At 45.1% G+C, this 18,948-nt stretch overlaps 2 protein-coding genes across 4 annotated transcripts in view; one reads left to right on the top strand and one right to left on the bottom strand.

The window, feature by feature from the left end:
- RGS9 (regulator of G protein signaling 9) overlaps positions 1–11,970 on the bottom strand; it is a 67,780-nt gene extending 55,810 nt beyond the window's left edge. For 2 of the 3 annotated variants that reach the window (XM_083427511.1, XM_083427513.1), the window contains exons 1-2: positions 11,756–11,969; positions 3,819–3,915 (exon numbers count right to left, since the gene is read on the bottom strand). In XM_083427511.1, the coding sequence (XP_083283637.1) occupies positions 3,819–3,915; positions 11,756–11,818 (160 nt within the window). In that variant the 5' untranslated portion in view covers positions 11,819–11,969. Of the gene's footprint in view, positions 1–3,818; positions 3,916–11,755 lie in introns of all 3 variants that reach the window. The other variant, XM_083427512.1, reaches the window with a different exon arrangement.
- A 4,963-nt stretch (positions 11,971–16,933) lies between these two features.
- The window catches only part of GNA13 (G protein subunit alpha 13), a 28,625-nt gene continuing 26,610 nt past the window's right edge, over positions 16,934–18,948 (top strand). The window contains exon 1 of the mRNA XM_083427827.1: positions 16,934–17,445. Within this exon, the coding sequence (XP_083283953.1) occupies positions 17,163–17,445 (283 nt within the window). The 5' untranslated portion in view covers positions 16,934–17,162. The remainder of the gene's footprint in view (positions 17,446–18,948) is intronic.

Raw genomic sequence — 18,948 nt, 5'->3', positions numbered from 1 at the left:
TATTTTCTGAATGCTGGGGAAACATCATCCATCCCTGGCACGACGTGAGTGGAGCCGTTCCTGTTTATTCCAGGCGAGACTGTGGCCTAAGATCTCTAAAGTTCATACAGTTGTAGCCAATGGTGTTGCTCAGGTGCATTTATTCGTCGCTTACTCTGTAAAGTACCTCAAAGCGGCTTATGATAAAAAAAAAAACATATACAGTGGTACCTCGGGTTAAGTACTTAATTCGTTCCGGAGGTCCGTACTTAACCTGAAACTGTTCTTAACCTGAAGCACCACTTTAGCCAATGGGGCCTCCTGCTGCCGCCGCGATTTCTGTTTTCATCCTGAAGCAAAATTCTTAACCTGAAGCACTACTTCTGGGTTAGCGGAGTCTGTAACCTGAAGTGTATGTAACCTGAAGCATATGTAACCCAAGACACCACTGTACAGTGTGTAAAATAAAATGCATCCAAATGATATTAAACATTATTGACTAAAAATGCTCATCCTGCAATAACACAAAGGCGGGAAATCTTACCCTAAGAGCCAAACTCTTGGGTGAACAGGAATATCTTTACCTGATAATGATAGTGCCAGGAGCATCGTTGAAACCACATACATTCAACTATTCGAGAGCCGCCAATGAAAAGGCCCATTCCTGTGTTGACACCCTCCAGACCTCCCTCAGTGGGACAGTGGGGCACAGTGGGACTCAGATGACAAACACAGGGTCTGAGTAGAGCGGCAGATCCTAAGGTTATTAGGGTCCTGATCCTCATAGGGGTTTATAGCTCAAAAACAACACTTTAAATTGAGTCTGGGAGATGATCAGCAGCTATGCTAAAAACGGAGCTATATGCTCAGACCTCCTACCTCTGATCAACAATCTGGCCAACAAACTCTGCACTAGCTGCAGTTTCTGAACCATCTTCAAAGGCAGCCCCTTGTGCAATGCACTGCAGTAATAAGGTTTCCTTCATTGCATATGTTCTTAGGTGCCATTGGGCAATGAAACAATCTATGGCCTTTAAAACTGCGGGGTATTGTTTTCATTTGTTACTATGGTATGCAATTTTGGGTCCTTATTTTGCAAACCACCCTGTGGTCCTCGGCTGAAGAGCAGCATAGAAACTTAGTTAATAACAATAAGAAAGAAATTTTCAGTTATTCCCCCCTCTACCCTGCAGAAACCAAACAAATGCGCAATGCGCCGTAAACATGCTCTGGAGAGTTCCCCAACCTTCTGAAGATGATTTCAGGAGCTGGAGCTGCAGAGATTGGGGAAAACATGGAAGACTGTACCCCTACTTGTTGGAAGCCTTACGATCAGCTGCTAACCCCCAGAAACCTTCTCAATTATCAGCATCAAACCAATAAAAATGCAGTGTTAGCAGGACTGTACAGATGTTTAACATCCAGAGAAAGGCAGCTATGATTTCAAAATAGAAAGTACCCCATTTTCCTGTTGCCTCAGTCAGAGACGAGACTGATTTTATACTGTTATAGGAGATGTTAAAAGTTTGGTGAATGTTGATATTCTCATGTGAATGCTGACTACCTAGATTGGATTCTATTTGTTTAATATGCAAACTGCCCGGGAATTTTTTAACCACAGTGCAACATACAAATATATCAGATAGATGATAGATGATAGATAGATAGATAGATAGATAGATAGATAGATAGATAGATAGATAGATGATAGATATAGATAGATGATAGATAGATAGATAGATGATAGATGATAGATAGATAGATAGATGATAGATGATAGATAAGAGTGAGTCCTGGTTCACATGACACAGCCAGTCAAACTATGGTGTACCAAGACTGCACTGATATCCAGTCTCCTGGAGAGGAACTCACAGTTGCTTTGCAGTTCTTTAACTCCCATGCCATGCTAAACCAAGGTTTGGCTTAGTGCAAACAGCTGCAATGTATGTTTCAGCACTCTTAATTCATTCTGTTGACTTCAGTGATACTATCAACCAAGAAGAGGCTGGCTTTGTCTCAGAAGTATACATTTCTCAAGTCATCTCTCCATTCCTGGCGTTTGACATAAATCTCTCAGGTGCTTATTATTCATTAGTCAAAAATTTGTTCCATCTTTTGTTGAATAACACTCAAGGCAACTAGCAATAATAATAGCAACACCAATAATATTGCTATCAGCAATATTAGGGAGGGAAAACAAAGCAAACGAAACAGCAATAAAGTCGAGATAAATACCAATCAAAACCAGTTTTAACAAATTGAGTGTTCAGCTTGTGGCCAGACAGAGCATGGTCTTGGAAAATTTCACAGAACTGTTTTCCCCAACCTCAGGGCAACTTTCCGTACACACCTTGTAGCGAAGTTAAAAATCAACCTCATTCTTTTGAGTAAGTCAACAATTGTTCCGGGTGAGTCCATGCTCATTTGGCAAACTCACTAAAACAGGTTCCTACAGGGCTGCCGGTTCTTCACTGAGAGACTGAGCCTATGCCTTTAAATATTCTAAGACACAATGACAGAATGCAGCTGGTGAACATGACCTACTCCTCTCCTCTGTCTGTTGTGGAGCGAAATTAAAATCTGCTGGCTATAGCAATCATAAGATTGGCAAAGAAACAGTGTGGGACAGGCAGGGGCTGCACTTTCTCTCAGTGCCTTGGAACATGTCAAGGAACAATCGGTGGGTTAAGAGCTGGTCTCCTGAACTTATTGGAATATTACCAGGGGATGGTGGAACTTGTCATACAATCAGCACCCGAGTGGCTAAAAAGAAACGGACAAGTTCTACTTTCTTCTGTGAATCTACCCCTTGGACTGAGCTTTTAAGCACATTTGTGTGGTTCTGGTTTTCCATTGAATTCAACCACAATGCACTTGGCGATGCTCTGCAGTTTGGTTCCTTCATTAGAAAGATCACACCGATGCTCCTCATAACAGGGGCATACCTAGGGGTGGGTCAGGGTTGACCCCCTGCCAAGGACGCAGGCCCAGGAGAGTGCAGAAACCATGCCATTCCACTCTTGGCTTGTAGTGGCTAGGATTTCACCCACCCATCTACCCGAGTCCTCACTGGGCCACTCTTCCACTGCTCTGGGCAACCAGGTGAGGCACACATCTCCTCTGGGCGCCTCAGCAGACAAACACAAGGGATGGGGGCGGGCACAAATACAGCTCCTTGCCAAGGGCACAAGAGAACCTAGGTATGCCTCTGCCTCATAAAGGCACAAAGGAACTACTGTCAACCATAACTTCCCCTTCCAGTTCTACCTGCTAATTTCAACTGACTTCCAGGACACCTTTGTCTTCAGTGAAGAGGGTTTGGTACATATGACAAGGGCAAAACGGTAGTAAAGTATTTACAACATGCTCTGGAGCTTGCTTTTTTAAAATAATAATAATAATAATAGCAATCCACAAAGAGGTGCTTAGAGTATGTCTGCAGGGTTGCCTTGTGTGAACATAGCTGGCAGGCACCAGAGTACAATTGTTGTTGTAGAATACTCAATAGACAGTAATGACAGGCTCGCAACTTCAAAGCAGCACCGCTACCTGCCTATTTCAGATTCAGCGTGTTCTGAGGGAAGGACTGCTGTAATTTACAGGCATAGGGGTAGGTTGGATATTTTGCTCCCAATTTTGTGATCCCACGACAGCACAAACATTCCTTATCATAAATTGTCTTCTTTCGCGGTGTCAGGATGGCAGTCCCCTCGCGGCTGAAGGACTGTGTTGCTGTTGTGACTGTCCTCCCAGCACCAGAAAAGTAATTTTGACTCTTGGATTATTTTATACAAAAGGGGGTAAATGGTTTCTGTTGCACTTTGTACTGTCAGACTTACCAGTAATTGCATGCGGGATATCGACAACCGTGACCTTCTGAGCGTGCGTTTTGATGCCAGAACTTGGGACCTGCATCTCCACCAACAGAACTTCCAGCTGCAAATTGGAGCAGATACATGTTAAGAAAAACAGGGGGAATGTGTCGAGCATGCAAAACAAAATCAAGAGAGTCAAGAAGTTTGGTCGGCCTCACTTTCTCTTCCAATATCCCATCAATTTCATAGCTATTCCAGTGGTGTTATTCTATTACAGAAAAACCAAATGAGTATTTCGTGTGTCCCATGATGCTTGTTGTTGCATTTGGTGGTCAAAGCATTCCAGTGACAGCTACTATTTATAATACACATACTTCTCACTAGGAATGCATTACATTAGCAGTCAGGTACTCTTACCTAGACAGTATCTTTTAAAGCAGAGACATCACCTTGCCAACAAAGGTCCGTATAGTAAAAGCTATGGTTTTCCCAGTAGTGATGTATGGAAAGTGAGAGCTGGACCATAAAGAAGGCTGATCACCGAAGGATTGGTGCTTTTGAATTATGTGCTGACGGAGAATCTTGAGAGTCCCATGGACTGCAAGAAGATCAAACCGATCCATTCTGAAGGAAATCAGCCCTGAGTGCTCACCACTGGAAGGACAGATCCTGAAGCAGAGGCTCCAATACTTTGGCTACCTCATGAGAAGAGAAGACTCCCTGGAAAAGACCCTGATGTTGGGAAAGATGGAGGGCACAAGGAAAAGGGGACGACAGAGGACGAGATGGTTGGACAGTGTTCTTGAAGCTACAGCATGAGTTTGACCAAACTGCGGGAGGCAGTGGAAGACAGGAGTGCCTGGCGTGCTCTGGTCCATGGGGTCACGAAGAGTCGGACACGACTAAATGACTAAACAACAACACTCTTACCTGCCAGAGCTCATCCTGCTCTCCTGCTTCCCATTCCCACCCCACATTTCCCAATGGGATTATGATGTTCTTGGGGCAGATAGATAACAGCAGGGAAGAGGAGAGAAGGAAATAGGGAAGAACTGGGTTGCTCAAGTATTCCTTGAAATTCCAGCCTCAAAGTCCATTGCTAGGCACGGCTGAGATTCATCAACGTAGTTAAAAACTTTATTGAGGTTTTTTATTTTTACTATTCAACATGAGCAACCCAACATGTTTGGGAGCCAGTCAGGTGGGTGGCTGCCCATCCCTAATCATAAGAAACAAATAAACAAAGCAGGCAGAAATTAAGAATCTAGGTGGCTGCAAAAGGCACAGACACAAGGCAAAGCAAAAGGAGAAAGCTTAAGGCAGGGGTAGCCAACATGGTGCCAATACAAATGTTGTTCAACACCCATCAATCCCTCCAGCATGGCCAAAGTCCTGGGATTATAGGAGTTGTGGTCTAACAGCACCTGAGCAGTTGGCTACCCTTGGCCTTAAGGTGTAACAAGTTTTTCTTCTTTTCTTATGATCCACAGACCACTACACTAGATAGTGGGGGGGGGGAGGGAAAGGAGTACTGCCACATTCACATTCACCAAACCAGCTGACCACTTGCACTTGCGGACCAAGACAACTGCAACCTCGGTTGACATTGACTACGGAGAAGAACTGTGTGTCAGTCAGGAGCTCTTGCTGTTAACATATGTCTGCTGTCCCTGGAAAGCAAACGGCAGCCACTGGTATGAGGAACAGAAAGGGGATTCAAATGGAAGTGTGGTGGGGAGGAGGAGACAAGGGCACCTGAGAGCAGGAGCCAGAATGTTGCTCTACCTGTTCTGGCAAAGCACTCAGTAGACAAGGCCTGCTGATCTGCTCCTCTTGCTGGTACTGAAGGTGTGCTGAGCTATAAAATGGTGCCACTGTGTGACTCATGACTTACAGGCCACACATTTGTTTTTGCTCTTTTCCTTCTTCCTAGCAGAAGGGAGGGGGGAACGAAAGGGCATCTGCCTGTTGTTCGAACCTGATGCAAGACAAAAGGTGGGGGTAAAAGAACTCTACACTCGACAATATATTCATAAGAGATCATAGGGCCTGTCCCAGCTCAGTGTGGAGAGTTGAAGAACGTGCAGGTTGGGATAAGGACTTCTGCCCCTCGTCTTGTCGTTCTGTATTAAAATAAAGCAGCTGTTGTATGCAGGTAGGGGCTGGAGTAACTGCAGGAACATTCAACCTCTGTGAGAAAGGGGCAAATACATCTCATTTTTGGACATGAAGACCGCACGACTACACAACACATGGGGCTGGAGAAATTGTCTCCTGATTTGAAAGTATTGACCTAAAACCCACAATAATTTGGAAATACCGTATTTTCCGCTCTATAACACGCACCCGACCATAACACGCACGTAGTTTTTAGAGGAGGAAAATCCGTAGGCATGCCACCCGTAGGCACTCCCTCCATAACACGCACAGACATTTCCCCTTACTTTCTAGGAGGAAAAAAGTGAGTGTTATGGTGCAAAAAATACGGTATGTCCTTCTCCTTAAAAAACTTTATTGTCTATGGGAGGGATAAAAAAGTATGTCCTGCAGTTGGAGAGGTTACAGGAAAGTGGTAATGCCGCTCACATCTCTTCCATTTTATCAAGAAGGCTCTGGTCACAGTGGAATAAAATGGATTGCTTAGAGCCTGGAGCATAGTGTACTTTTTTCAAATGTGAAAGGTACGGTAAGTCAAGAAGGAACAATGACATTCCCAATATCTACTGATGCCACTGAAGACGGTTCCATCCTGTTCACCTTTCATTCACTTGAACATAACCCAGAATGCATGTGGCAAGGACCTGGCACGTGGTGGTTATGTCTTAACACTTATCTATTCACACCCAAATAACTGCATCAAAAAGCACTAGTAATACATCTATGGATCCCGGACACATGTCCCTAAATGTATGCTATCCGCCATTTGTGTTTGCTGCAGGAAACCCCAATGTTTCTTGCAGAAATCATAATATGTATATGCGAACAAGTCCTTTCAAGGATTCAAAGAATGGCCAAGTACATACGCGCCCATGCCTTCAAGTGTCGCAGACCAGATTTTCATGCATTTGCCTAACTTAATTCCCCTGAACAACAGGAAGAAGTCAGAAACGTTCCGTAGAATCTTCAGTAAAAATCAGAATCTTGCTGCAAGTCTCACTGTGTTCAAAACGAAGCGAATCTCCCAAGCCCCTCTAGGTCTTTGGCGAAAGTAATTTGTCAGGCTGTGCTGTTTTGAGGCCGCAGGTTCTTAACATACACAAACACATCCCTACTGCTGCCTCATCCCTATGTACTTGCCTCTGTAAAGAGCAAACAGTGTGTTCAGAAAACTCGCATCAGTCGGATGGTGCAGAGCATACTGTTTTTCTAATGAGCAAATAACTCCAGAGGCTTGTCACTTCCCTCTTCCTGCCGAGTGCCCTCTTGTCATTTAAGAAATGTAATATATATCAAAGTGAACAAGGGAGATTGGGTAGGAAGCTTTCATTAGGTGCTGCTGTACTGACTCAGCCACAAACCATGCCTTTTGCTGATGAGAACGCAGCAGGCCTTTTCCCTCATCTGAGGAGGAAAGTGGCTGCTTATTAAGAGTTCCGATATATTAAAAATTGCTAGCCATGCTGGCAGGCCAACCAATGCCCAGAAGGGCTAGTTTGCATAACAGTCGAGGAAGGGATGGGGAGGAATTCAATTCAGTTTGTGTTTCAGCGCAAGCCTACCTCATTCGCACTTCCTGAAATAATATAGCAAATTGAAACAAGGCTGTCTTTTGAAATTCACACTTCTACAAATTTTGCGGTGTGGTTCTTTAAACAAATTAAATTGTATGAAAATGTATATATAAGACGAAAGTACACATATTAATGGAAATTGTTGAAAGTATCAGGGTGCGACTCAGCTTCCACTGTGGAATCTGCATGTGAGAGGACAGAGGAACCTCCAAACTTCCTAGGCTGACCTCCTTGCGCTGACCTGCGAGACAAACCAAAATTAACAGATCTGTCTATCCCGAAGATGAGGCAGGCAAACAGTGGAGCTATCTGGTGCAGCTCTATGACCCCAGCAAATATTGCACAACTGAATGAGGGAGGCTGTGCGTGTGCCCTCTGATGTGAAGGACCATGGGCCAGTACCAACAAGGCCCTGGATCTACTGATGTGCTAAACACTGAATAAGAAACTTGAGGGGAAGCAGCAGGAAACACGGCAGGCATGCCTTGAAATAGGTTTCTGACTGAAAACTTAACTAAAGGAATAAGGGTACTGTATACTTAACAGTCTTATCCTTGTGGTCATGGGCAGGCAGCAAAAACATCAGTGTTGCCATACCTTAGTACCTCCCAGATATGGGTGGCGCTGTGGTCTAAACCACTGAGCCTCTTGGGCTTGCCGATCAGAAGGTCGGCGGTTCGAATCCCTGCGACGGGGTGAGGTCCCGTTGCTCTGTCCCAGCTCCTGCCAACCTAACAGTTTGAAAGCATGCCAGTGCAAGTAGATAAATAGGTACCACTGCGGTGGGAAGGTAAACAGCATTTCCGTGCACTCTGGCAGTTGTCACGGTGTCCCATTGCACCAGAAGCAGTTTAGTCATGCTGGCCACATGACCCGGAAAGCTGTTTGTGGACAAACGCCAGCTCCCTCAGCCCGAAAGCGTGATGAGCGCCGCAGCCCCATAGTCGCCTTTGACTGGACTTAACTGTCCAGGAGTCCTTTACCTCTCATTCAGCTTGGTGTGTCAAAAGATGTCCCAAGCCTTTCCTTACCTGCTTTTACTGCTCTCTCAGTATCTTTATGCTACATAGGGTTGCCGTATTTCAAAAAGTGAAAATCCGGACACAAAAGTTGTTTGAGGTTTGTTTGTTCATTGCGCTCCCCCCAAAAAAATCTCAACAAAAAATGAAGTTTTTAACCTATTTTTTAGGGAAATTGCCAAAAAATCAACACTTCCAATATGTGCTAACATATACCCAGGTTTTCCCAGACGTTTTAACCACTTTCAGAAAATTCTGCCTAGACGCCATTTTCAAAGGACAAACCCTGACTATGTCTGAGAAATTCTGAACATACAACAGCCCTATGTTACATTCTGTCACCTTGTTCCAGGTTGCCAGATGCCCTATATAATGTATTATATAATAAGGCTCACACAATAGCCCTCCCCCATTGAGCTTTCGGCATCTTTCTATTGTTATTGAGATACCGATCTACAAATCCTGTCAATCCATCCCTTGTTGACTCTCTACTTAAGAGGAGCGCATGACTGACTGGTTTGGGAAAATCATTTGCAGCTGCAATCTTCTGATGCCCGCTTACCTGAGAGTAAGCCCCAATGAACTGAAAGAGGCTGGCTTATTCTGAGTAGACAAAGGTCGGCAACACCACTGCAGTATAATTTAACCTTCATTGCATTATGGGGCCCAAGGCAGCATGGTTCTCAGTACCATCCAGGTACTGACTAGGCCCAGACCTGCTTAACTTCAGCAGAGTGGTGGCCACAGGTGTCTTGAGTTTTAGACCAAATTCTCAGGTATGAAGTATGCAGTAGCATCTCGCAAGAGGCCCCGTTTTCCTCAAAGCTTCCCACAGGCATCGATGGGAACTGCTTTTTAAATTTTAGAAACAAGTAACGGAAGACAATGTACTTAGGATGTTGCAGTAAGGCTCAAAAAGGAAAGGGGTGAGCCCTGCAACTTCTTTTTAAATATTAGAGGAAGGCAAGATGAAGAGACAAATATGCAGACATGATCACTACTATCCCATCTTTACCACCTGTGGGCATTTTTTATAAACTGGATCCAGTTTCATCTTGTGCTTTATGATAAGTGAACAATATGAGGATAATTTATTATAATCTGCGGAAAAGAAAGAAAAATATCTCCGTGTGTGTTTTGGTTTAGGTACAGGCATATTCTGGTAGAATCGTGGAATTTATAGAGTTGGAAGAGACCACAAGGGTCATCTAGTCCAACCCCCTGAAATACGGGAATACTTTGCCCAACATTGGGCTCTCATGCTCTATCAGGGTGCAACTCAGCTTCCACTGTGGAATCTGCATGTGAGAGGACAGAGGAACCTCCAAACTTCCTAGGCTGACCTCCTTGCGCTGACCTGCGAGACAAACCAAAACTACGCCAGCTGTCTTAATATAAGGAAAATGTAATTCCTAAACTGATCTTTTGTTCCTTCCGGAGCTGATCTCCTTGCCTTCTGTGGAATTTGCAAGAATGTAAATCAAAACAGAACATGGCCCAATTGCTCTTTTAAATAAATCTTGACAGGCTCTAGGAACAAACAGTTCCAAAGGAAAACATTGTGGTATCCCGCTTTGAGCATGAAAAGTACAAGTGCTGGTGATGTATGACAAATATTGTGACACAAAATAAATTCACACTCCCTCTCATCTCTTTTCTTTTTTGCTTGTAATCCTGTCGCTGCCTCCTATGTTTGATACTCAGCTAAAACAGCTTAGATGTGAATGTGTTCCTATGTTGTGCCATAGTGTGTGCGCACACAATCTCACACACACACACACCAGAAATGGGCAGTTGTCCATATCACTGGGAAGTCAGCTAATTCTATTCAGCAGGATAAGCCACAGACAAGAAAGGCAGGAACGTTCAGGGGAGAAAAGCTGGGCTAATACCTTGCCTGCTTAAACTCTTTTCACATATTGGTGCTAATAAAATGCTTTTATATAGATGCTCTGGGGGAAAGAATGAGGTAGTTAATCCCAAACACAGTTATTTGTCAACATGCTGTCTGTAAGGCTTAAACTATTATAAAGGCATATATACACCCACTTTAAAGTAGATCATGAACAGGCAGAGAAAACAGCTTGCAGCGTCTTTTGAGGGGGCGGAAAGACACCATCAATATGTCAAGTATATTTACTCAAATAAATGGCTTAGGCGGCAGTCTAAACCCCACTTACCTGGGAGTAAGTCCCAGTGAATTCAATAGGACTTACTTCCGAGCAGATATGGTTAAGATTGTACTGTCATTTACCTCCAAAAAAGGTTGATGAAAAAAAGGTGGGTTTTTCTCATCCTTTCCTCTGCACGTTTATGAGTGAGGTAAATGAATGCAAATGAGGTTGGCTCTCTTCTCCAAAATCAAATAATGGATAATGGATTATGTGATGTAGACCAATCTGTTAGCTGCTTAGAGTTGTTGGGTTTTCCCCCCTAAAAATGTTAAGCAGTCATAAATTATCTAAATAAATAGGATTTCAAATCTATGCGAAAGGCTGGGAGTACAGCACCAGGGGGTTGTAGATACTCTAGATTAATAACCTCAGCATAAAAACATCTGGGTCTACATGGGGTTAGGATAGAACTGCAGCAATGAATAACGCTTGGAGGGGGGTGTGAAATTAACCGGGTTACAGTTCAGTGCTGAATTAGGGCTGCAAACCCCGGGGTGATGAGCTTTTATCCCTCAAAATTAAAATATTAATGGCCATCAAAGCAAAAAAATACCCTCCATGCAAGAAATTGTAGCCTTATGAATGAGGTAAAATAATAAGAGCTATTTTTTAATATAAAAAATAATGATATATCCAAAATGCTTATAGCTGCTCAGTTTTATTTCAAGCAGCTATTGCTGCTCCCATTCGCAAACAAACTGTGTGTAACAGGTTGCTTTCATCCGGTGACTTCCGAAAACAAGGGTATTTTTGTCTTTATTTGCTCTGTAGCAAAAGGGCTGGGGGAAACAGCAAGCAAAGGTTCTTTTTAAAATACTCCGCTAATGGAATCATAGGCTCCTTGGAAAATAATTAATTCTGAAAACTGTAAGAAACAGCACACCTTATCCGGATAACATGCCTATTGTTTGCATGCAAAAATCTTTGTGATATACAATTTTGGTCAGAGGGCAGATGTTTCCCAGATGTGTTCAGGGTTCCTGCACTAGCCAGTTCATCTATTTCTCAGGTAGACTCTTAAAATAATAGCAAGTTACCTTTTTCAGGAATGCCATTCTTGGCCTGTAACGCTGCCCTTGATCTACGCGTCTGATGGTCATGGTGGTCTACTTAGCCAAGCCGAAAGCTACAAAAAGAAGAGGAAGAAAGAAAAGAAAAAAAACCGGCCTAACCGATTGCAGGGAAGCTGGTCCTCTTGTTACTGATTTCAGGCAAACTGCATGACTCGAAATCCCCTGCCTAGAGAATAAAGACAGCGGTGGAATCGGGCACTGTCCCGCCATAGCCAATCAGCAAGGAGCGCCGAGGTCTTATTTGCATGTGTTTTTGGAGTCTTTCCAAGCTGCCAGCATTAGGGGGAGCCCACTCATCTATTTACAATACTAACGGGATAAGAAACGGAAGGAGAATTCGCATCGGAAACTAATCTGAATCGTTTACGAGATTAGAAATTGCTAGCAGGTTGCACGTCCCAGCAAAGGAACAAAATTGGAACAGATGCTCTTTTCTTTCTTCTTCAGGATGAGTTGAGGTGTTGAAAAATATGGGGAAACAGACTTGTTTCAATCTCAAACGCTGTTTAGCTGGAAACGCTGGATTTATTTAGATCCCCACCCGCAGGTAACATTATAAAGCTGTAAAGCAGCCGGCTGCACCGAGAAAAATACAGGATGCATATTTTCCACATTCCACTGATGTGGAGATTCTCTGGGCTGTAGTCGAGATCCAGGCCACAAATATTCAGAATCCGGACTGAGGGGGTCTCCATAGCTCATGGCCTCACCTGATGATGCTCCCTGTTTGGCTGTTGTAAGCTTCAGGAAGATGCTAAGGCTTGGACATATCTCCCATGGGGAGGAAAACCCACATAGCAGAAGCTACTGAAAATGCCTTTGCATGCAGCCTTGCCATATTAAACACAAGAGGGTGCTTGGAGTCAAAACTTCAGCCCATGGCCACCTGCTGTTCTTGCCCCCCAATAACTAGTACAGTGGTACCTCGGGTTACATACGCTTCAGGTTACAGACGCTTCAGGTTACAGACTCCACTAACCCAGAAATAGTACCTGAGGTTAAGGACTTTGTTTCAGGATGAGAACAGAAATCTTGCTCCGGTAGCGCAGCGGGAGGCCCCATTAGCTAAAGAGGTGCTTCAGGTTAAGAACAGTTTCAGGTTAAGAACGGACCTCTGGAACGAATTAAGTACTTAACCCAAGGTACCACTGTATTTGATCAGTGCTCCAATGAACAGAGAAAGTGTCAAAACCTGAGTTTTCAGAGATGCCATCCTTGTGAGCCTACTATTTGTTCCTGTTGGAAATGTACGTTTTTCCTTCATACCACCGATGTTGGCTGGCTTCCAAACAACCACAACTAGTTCTGCAGACCTAAGTTAGCTTTGGGTTTGTGTTTCTAAAACAACAGCTCTCCACATAACGTATGGCAATTCGTTTTTTGAATTGAGGGGACCTTTCAAAGGCAGATTGTAATATGGCAATTAGGTCTTCTGTTCGTCGTTGTCGTCATCATCATCATCATCATCATATATCCCTGGAAATTCCCCAGTCCTGGGGCAAACTGAAAGATGCTCTATAAGGATCCTAGCCAGCATATGAGTGTTAAACGCAACTGCCATACTGCTTTGAGTTGTTTCATAGGCCACAATTTGTAAATGAAAAAGAATAAATTAGAATTTGATTTCAAGAGAATATGGCAGAATGTCCCCAAGCACTTAAGGTTGCAGTTCTCTACACGTATATCTGGGTGAAAGCCTAATTGAACTCAGTGTGCTTGTTTCTGAGTACTCATGTGTAGCATTGCAGGAAACCAATCGCAAAAGTAGGGTAACACCATTAATCACCTCCCATAAACACACACAAAGGATAGGAACAGAAGAAACTATGGCATTACAAGTCAGCATTTATCAAATGCATTTTGGAAAAATTATCAAGAGCATTTTTATATATAGCAACAATTGACACATCAGGGGTATTATAACAACCCCTGTTACTGTCCTTACTTCATAAGATACATGCCCTTTTATCCTGAGTTGCAGGTATATACACACATGGTGATGGAAGGGGGGGAATTGTAAACAGTGAGGTCAGAAAATGAAATGAAATGTAGAAAGGGGCAGGGATACATTACATTATTAATAGCAGCTATTAGCACATAAGCAAACAGTTGTGTGAATAACATTGACATTAGCAAGCTAATTAACACATGTAGTGTGATGAAAATCCATTGTGCTCATTCAGTACACAAATGATAGCACTGAGCCTCTTGAAGTCTCTTGTGATCAGAGCGGTTTCACTTTGCAATCTCCCTTTGAAGTTCCTTCGGTTCAAGGATGGCCACCTTTAGGTCACTGGTAGGGTATCCTGGGAGTTTGAAATGTTTTCCCCTGGTTTTTCAACATTTGTGCCTTAAGTAGGGTGCTGCTGGCACCCTGTTGAGGATGACACTAGGTCTTGTTATAGTAGACATAGGCTCAGAGTTGGCTACGAGACCTGATTCCTGTGTTCATTTCTGCTACATTTCTTGTTGTTGTTACTAGTTAGTAGCTACAGTATTTTAGCTTGTGGAATTGCCTGTGAGCAGGTGTAGGATTTCACCCAAGGCCTGCGCTGTTGTCCAGGATATACTGTACAGTGATACCTCGGGTTAAGTACTTAATTCGTTCCGGAGGTCCGTTCTTAACCTGAAACTGTTCTTAACCTGAAGCAACACTTTAGTTAATGGGGCCTCCTGCTGCTGCCGCGCCACCGGAGCACGATTTCTGTTCTTATCCTGAAGCAAAGTTCTTAACCTGAAGCATTATTTCAGGTCTGTAACCTGAAGCGTATGTAACCTGAAGCATATGTGACCTGAGGTACCACTGTATATCATTGATCTCGAAGGATTTTAACTGGGATCTGAGGTGACAAAAAATGTGGCCTGTCATTTTCTCTTCTAGAAAGTGCTGTAGTTATTGGGGGAATTTTTGCTCTGGTTAAAGCCTCCAGAAGGGCACCATTGAGGCTCCCAGCCTGTATGTGTTTGTACGCAAATGCACATGGGGTGTGGGCCAAACTGGGTCTTTGACCTGGGTGAAATAAAGCCTAGTTTTGCCTCTGCTTCTAGATAATAGATAATACTTCCTAAGTATTAATCTGTTCTTGTTGGTCTGTTGTTTTTTCACTTTGTTAGGGGAACATTGTACTCAGAGGAATCGCTGGTTGTTGTTGTTGTGATAAGAATCTGAGCATATGTGGTTACATCATAGGGATTAGCTGTAGACAATGGTGTGATGGGGTGAAAACAGAAAGCATGTTAGTATGTGAGTTTCCTATATAAAGAGATGCTCTGTTATGAACTTGCACATCGGCATGTGAACCTCTTGTGCAGACTGGTCTAGGATCACACTGATGGTGAGGTAGAAATCGCTGGAGTCATGGTGGAATTGTTCAGATATCCCCAGTCAGTGAGTCCAGATGATAAAGCTAACAATCATCAATATATGTATCTCAGGTAGAGGAAAGGCTTTGAGGAATGGGAGATAAGCAAGTGTTATTCAAGGTCAAACATGAAGATCTTGGCATACTGTGGAACCATGCAGCTGCCCATGGCTGTGCCACTAATTTGAAGTTACATGTTCTTTCCACAACAGAAGTCGTTGTGGGTAAGTATAAAGTGGCAGACTTTGGAACCAGGCAGAGGGCCTTCTCGGTAGTGGCGCTCTCCCTGTGGAAGGCCTTTGCTTCAGAAACTGCTGAATTTTAGTTCATTCAGAAATTCAGTACTATCATTTGTGGATTGAATTGGCACAATGGATTCTTATCACACATATCTGTGCCATCAATCAAACTGTGAATGGCCACTATTAATAATGTAATTATCACAGCCTGAGCTTTTCTGTCTTTCCTTTCCTCCCTACCTCACAGTTTATGTTTTAAATTGTGTTTGCTGATTTTATTTATTATTGTTATTATTGTATATATAAAGAAACGTGCTTCCCTTATGGCAACCAGATGTGGCTGCTTCATAAAATCGGGATAAGCAGTGCTTACAAGTGGGGCAGATTCCCACCATACAAGCAATGCACATATAAAGAATATTACTTTATCCTCGGAACTGTAGTTTAAGGCTAATGGGAACTGTATCTCTGAGGACAAAACAATGGTCTCATGTGTTTCCTCTGAAGAATTGCAGCCAAACGCAATCAGAGTAGGCTCAACCTGATGGGGAGATCTTCCTTTCTTCTGTGCGGGAATGCTTAATTTCTAACAGGACAGGTGAAGATGCCCCCAGCCTGCTTCGAAGCAACATTCGAGAACCAGAAAACCAGTGTGGTATAGTGGTTAAGAGCAGTACATTCGTAATCTGGGGAACCGGGTTCGCTTCCCTGCTCCTCCCCATGCAGCTGCTGGGTGACCTTGGGCTAGTCACACTTCTTTGAAGTCTCTCAGCCCCACTCAACTCACAGAGTGTTTGTTGTGGGGGAGGAAGGTAAAGGAGAATGTTAGCCGCTTTGAGACTCCTTCGGGTAGTGATAAAGCGGGATATCAAATCCAAACGCCGCCTCTTCTTCTTCACCCTCCAGTGATCCGATTCGGATATGTATTTGAGGGCAGAGGGAAACATGGGCATAGCTAGGATTTATGTTAGAGGGGTTGACAGGACACCCACCTGTCATCATCTACTGTCAGTGGGTGCAGGAAGGCAGCTGCACGGCTAAATCAAGTAAATAAATAAAAATGCTTAAATAACTGACCAATTGCGTCACAGATAACTCGGTTCTGCCCCCCCCCCCCCGCAACATAAAGCCTGCGCCCCTAAAATAAATCCTGGCTATGCCTATGCCTCTCTCTGGCTTTGCTTAGCAGATTTGGAATGAAACGTCTCAACAGCAGTCGTTTCAATTTTTCTTTTTAACCCGTGCTGGGGGAGGGGAATTGTCAAAATCATTCTACAATTTCTACTTTTAGTGAAGTATTTTTATTTAATTACTTGATTTTGGGCGGAGTGCAGCTCCTCCCCGCCCGCCCCTGGCGAGAAACGCACTCTGCACATGCTCTGAGCACTTTTCTCACTATACTTTAGGCGCCTCGGCTACCGTGAAAGGAAACCGATACGAGCAACCGATACGAGAGGGATTCTGCCTCGCAGAAGAGAAATCACGTGACAAAAAAGCGCGCGGGGGAGTTTTTTAGGGAGTACACCGCACGGCCACGTGACGGAGGACGGCGGGAGCGTCGACGGACGGAAAGCGAGAAGTCAGCCGCGTGACGGACAGGGAGGCTCCTGATTGGGCAGCTCGCCACGTGACGCCTTCGGAGCGGCGCCTCGCGTCACGTGGGAGTGGGCTGGTGAGGGGGGGAGCGGCCTGCCCGTCCCCTGGAGCTACGCAGGCGCAGAGCGGCGCAGGGCCGCGGCGGCCGCTCCCTGGCTGGCAGTGCTCGCTAAGATGGCGGATTTCCTGCCATCGCGGTCCCCGCTGTCGGGCTGCTTCCCGGGCTGCCTGCTCAACAGCAGCGAGGCGGAGCAGCAGCGAAAGTCCAAAGAGATCGACAAGTGCCTGTACCGCGAGAAGACCTACGTCAAGCGGCTCGTCAAGATCCTGCTGCTGGGCGCGGGCGAGAGCGGCAAGAGCACCTTCCTGAAGCAGATGCGCATCATCCACGGGCAGGACTGGGACCGGGCCGCTCGAGAGGAGTTCCGCGCCACCATCTACAGCAACGTCATCAAGGGTGAGGGTGGAAGGGGGGGTCCTCCCTCCCTCGCGCGCGCCCCCGTCCGTCCCCCTCCCCAAACTTTGGGGCCACCGGAAAGAGGGAGGGGGGAGCAGAAGAGGCGCGCGCCCCCCGATATCCGTTGAGGTGGGGGAGGGGGAAGCCAGCAAAACAACAAAAAAGCGGTGGGTGGGGGAGAGAGAAAAAAAGAACCGCAACGTTTGCAGGGAGAAATCCTTCAGCTGCTGCTGCTAGTGAAAGACGGAAGCCCAGAGAGAGAAGGAAAAAAGAGAGGGTGGGAAAGGTCTGCGGAGGCGAAGTCGCTGGAGCCTTGAGGGTGTACGTGGGGAAAAGAAAACACGCGTGTGACGGCTGCGGCTGGAGAGGGTGTCTTGAGGGAGATGGGCCAGAACGAACGTCTCACTTCTTGCCCCGTTTTTTTTTTTTTTTTTTTGGCCCTTGGGATCCCCAGCCGCCCTCGCCGCAGCTTTCCTGTTTTCACTTTTTCAGTACACGTGTCATCGGTTTTGGAGGGTGCTTGGGTATGGGAAGGTCCCCCCGCGCGTGTGTCGCCCGACTCGGCTGTGCTGTGACGAGTTGGGGATTTTCGAACAGGGCCTTTATAAAGAACCTGACAGCTGCCTTTTGCCATGTGAGAACGGATGGCTTTCTACGGCACTGAGAAACTGGGACGCTTTGCAGGCGAAGCATGTTCTCTACCACTGAGCTAGTGGTGGTGGACATGTCGTGGGTACAACATAACTCGGAGAAACGTGATCAGAGCATGATGAAGAAGGGGAGGGAGGGAGTAAGGCGGAGTTGGGGGCGCAGAGAGTCTGGGTGGCAACGCTGGCTTGCGCTCTTTTATTTTGAATCCTGAATTGGAAGCATGCTGTTTAGTCAGTTGTTGTTTAGTTGTGTCCGACTCTTCATGACCCCATGGACCAGAGCACGCCAGGCACTCCTGTCTTCCACTGCCTCCCGCAGTTTGGTCAAACTCATGCTGGTAGCTTCAAGAACACTGTCCAACCATCCATCTCTCTGTCGTCCCCTTCTCCTTGTGCCCTCCATCTTTCTCAACATCAGGGTCTTTTCCAGGGAGTCTTCTCTTCTCATGAGGTGGCCAAAGTATTGGAGCCTCAGCTTCAGGATCTGTCCTTCCAGTGAGCACTCAGGGCTGATTTCCTTCAGAATGGATCGGTTTGATCTTCTTGCAGTCCATGGGACTCTTAAGAGTCTCCTCCAGCACCATAATTCAAAAGCATCAATTCTTTGGCAATCAGCCTTCTTTATGGTCCAGCTCTCACTTCCATACATCACTACTGGGGAAACCATAGCTTTAACTATACGGACCTTTGTTGGCAAGGTGATGTCTCTGCTTTTTAGGATGCTGTCTAGGTTTGTCATTGCTCAGTATGTTGGTTTAAAGATGCAAGTGCTCTTTTATGTTGGAGTAGTTGGGGTCCTGGCATGTACTGTATATGGAATTAATAGTGTGGTGGTCAGGATGGCCTTGTGCCA

Source organism: Podarcis tiliguerta (genome assembly GCF_965153285.1).
Source record: "Podarcis tiliguerta genome assembly, chromosome: 2".
Lineage (NCBI taxonomy): Eukaryota > Metazoa > Chordata > Lepidosauria > Squamata > Lacertidae > Podarcis > Podarcis tiliguerta.
The sequence above is the reverse complement of the archived record's forward strand: the minus strand, read 5'-3'. Positions and strand labels throughout refer to the sequence as shown.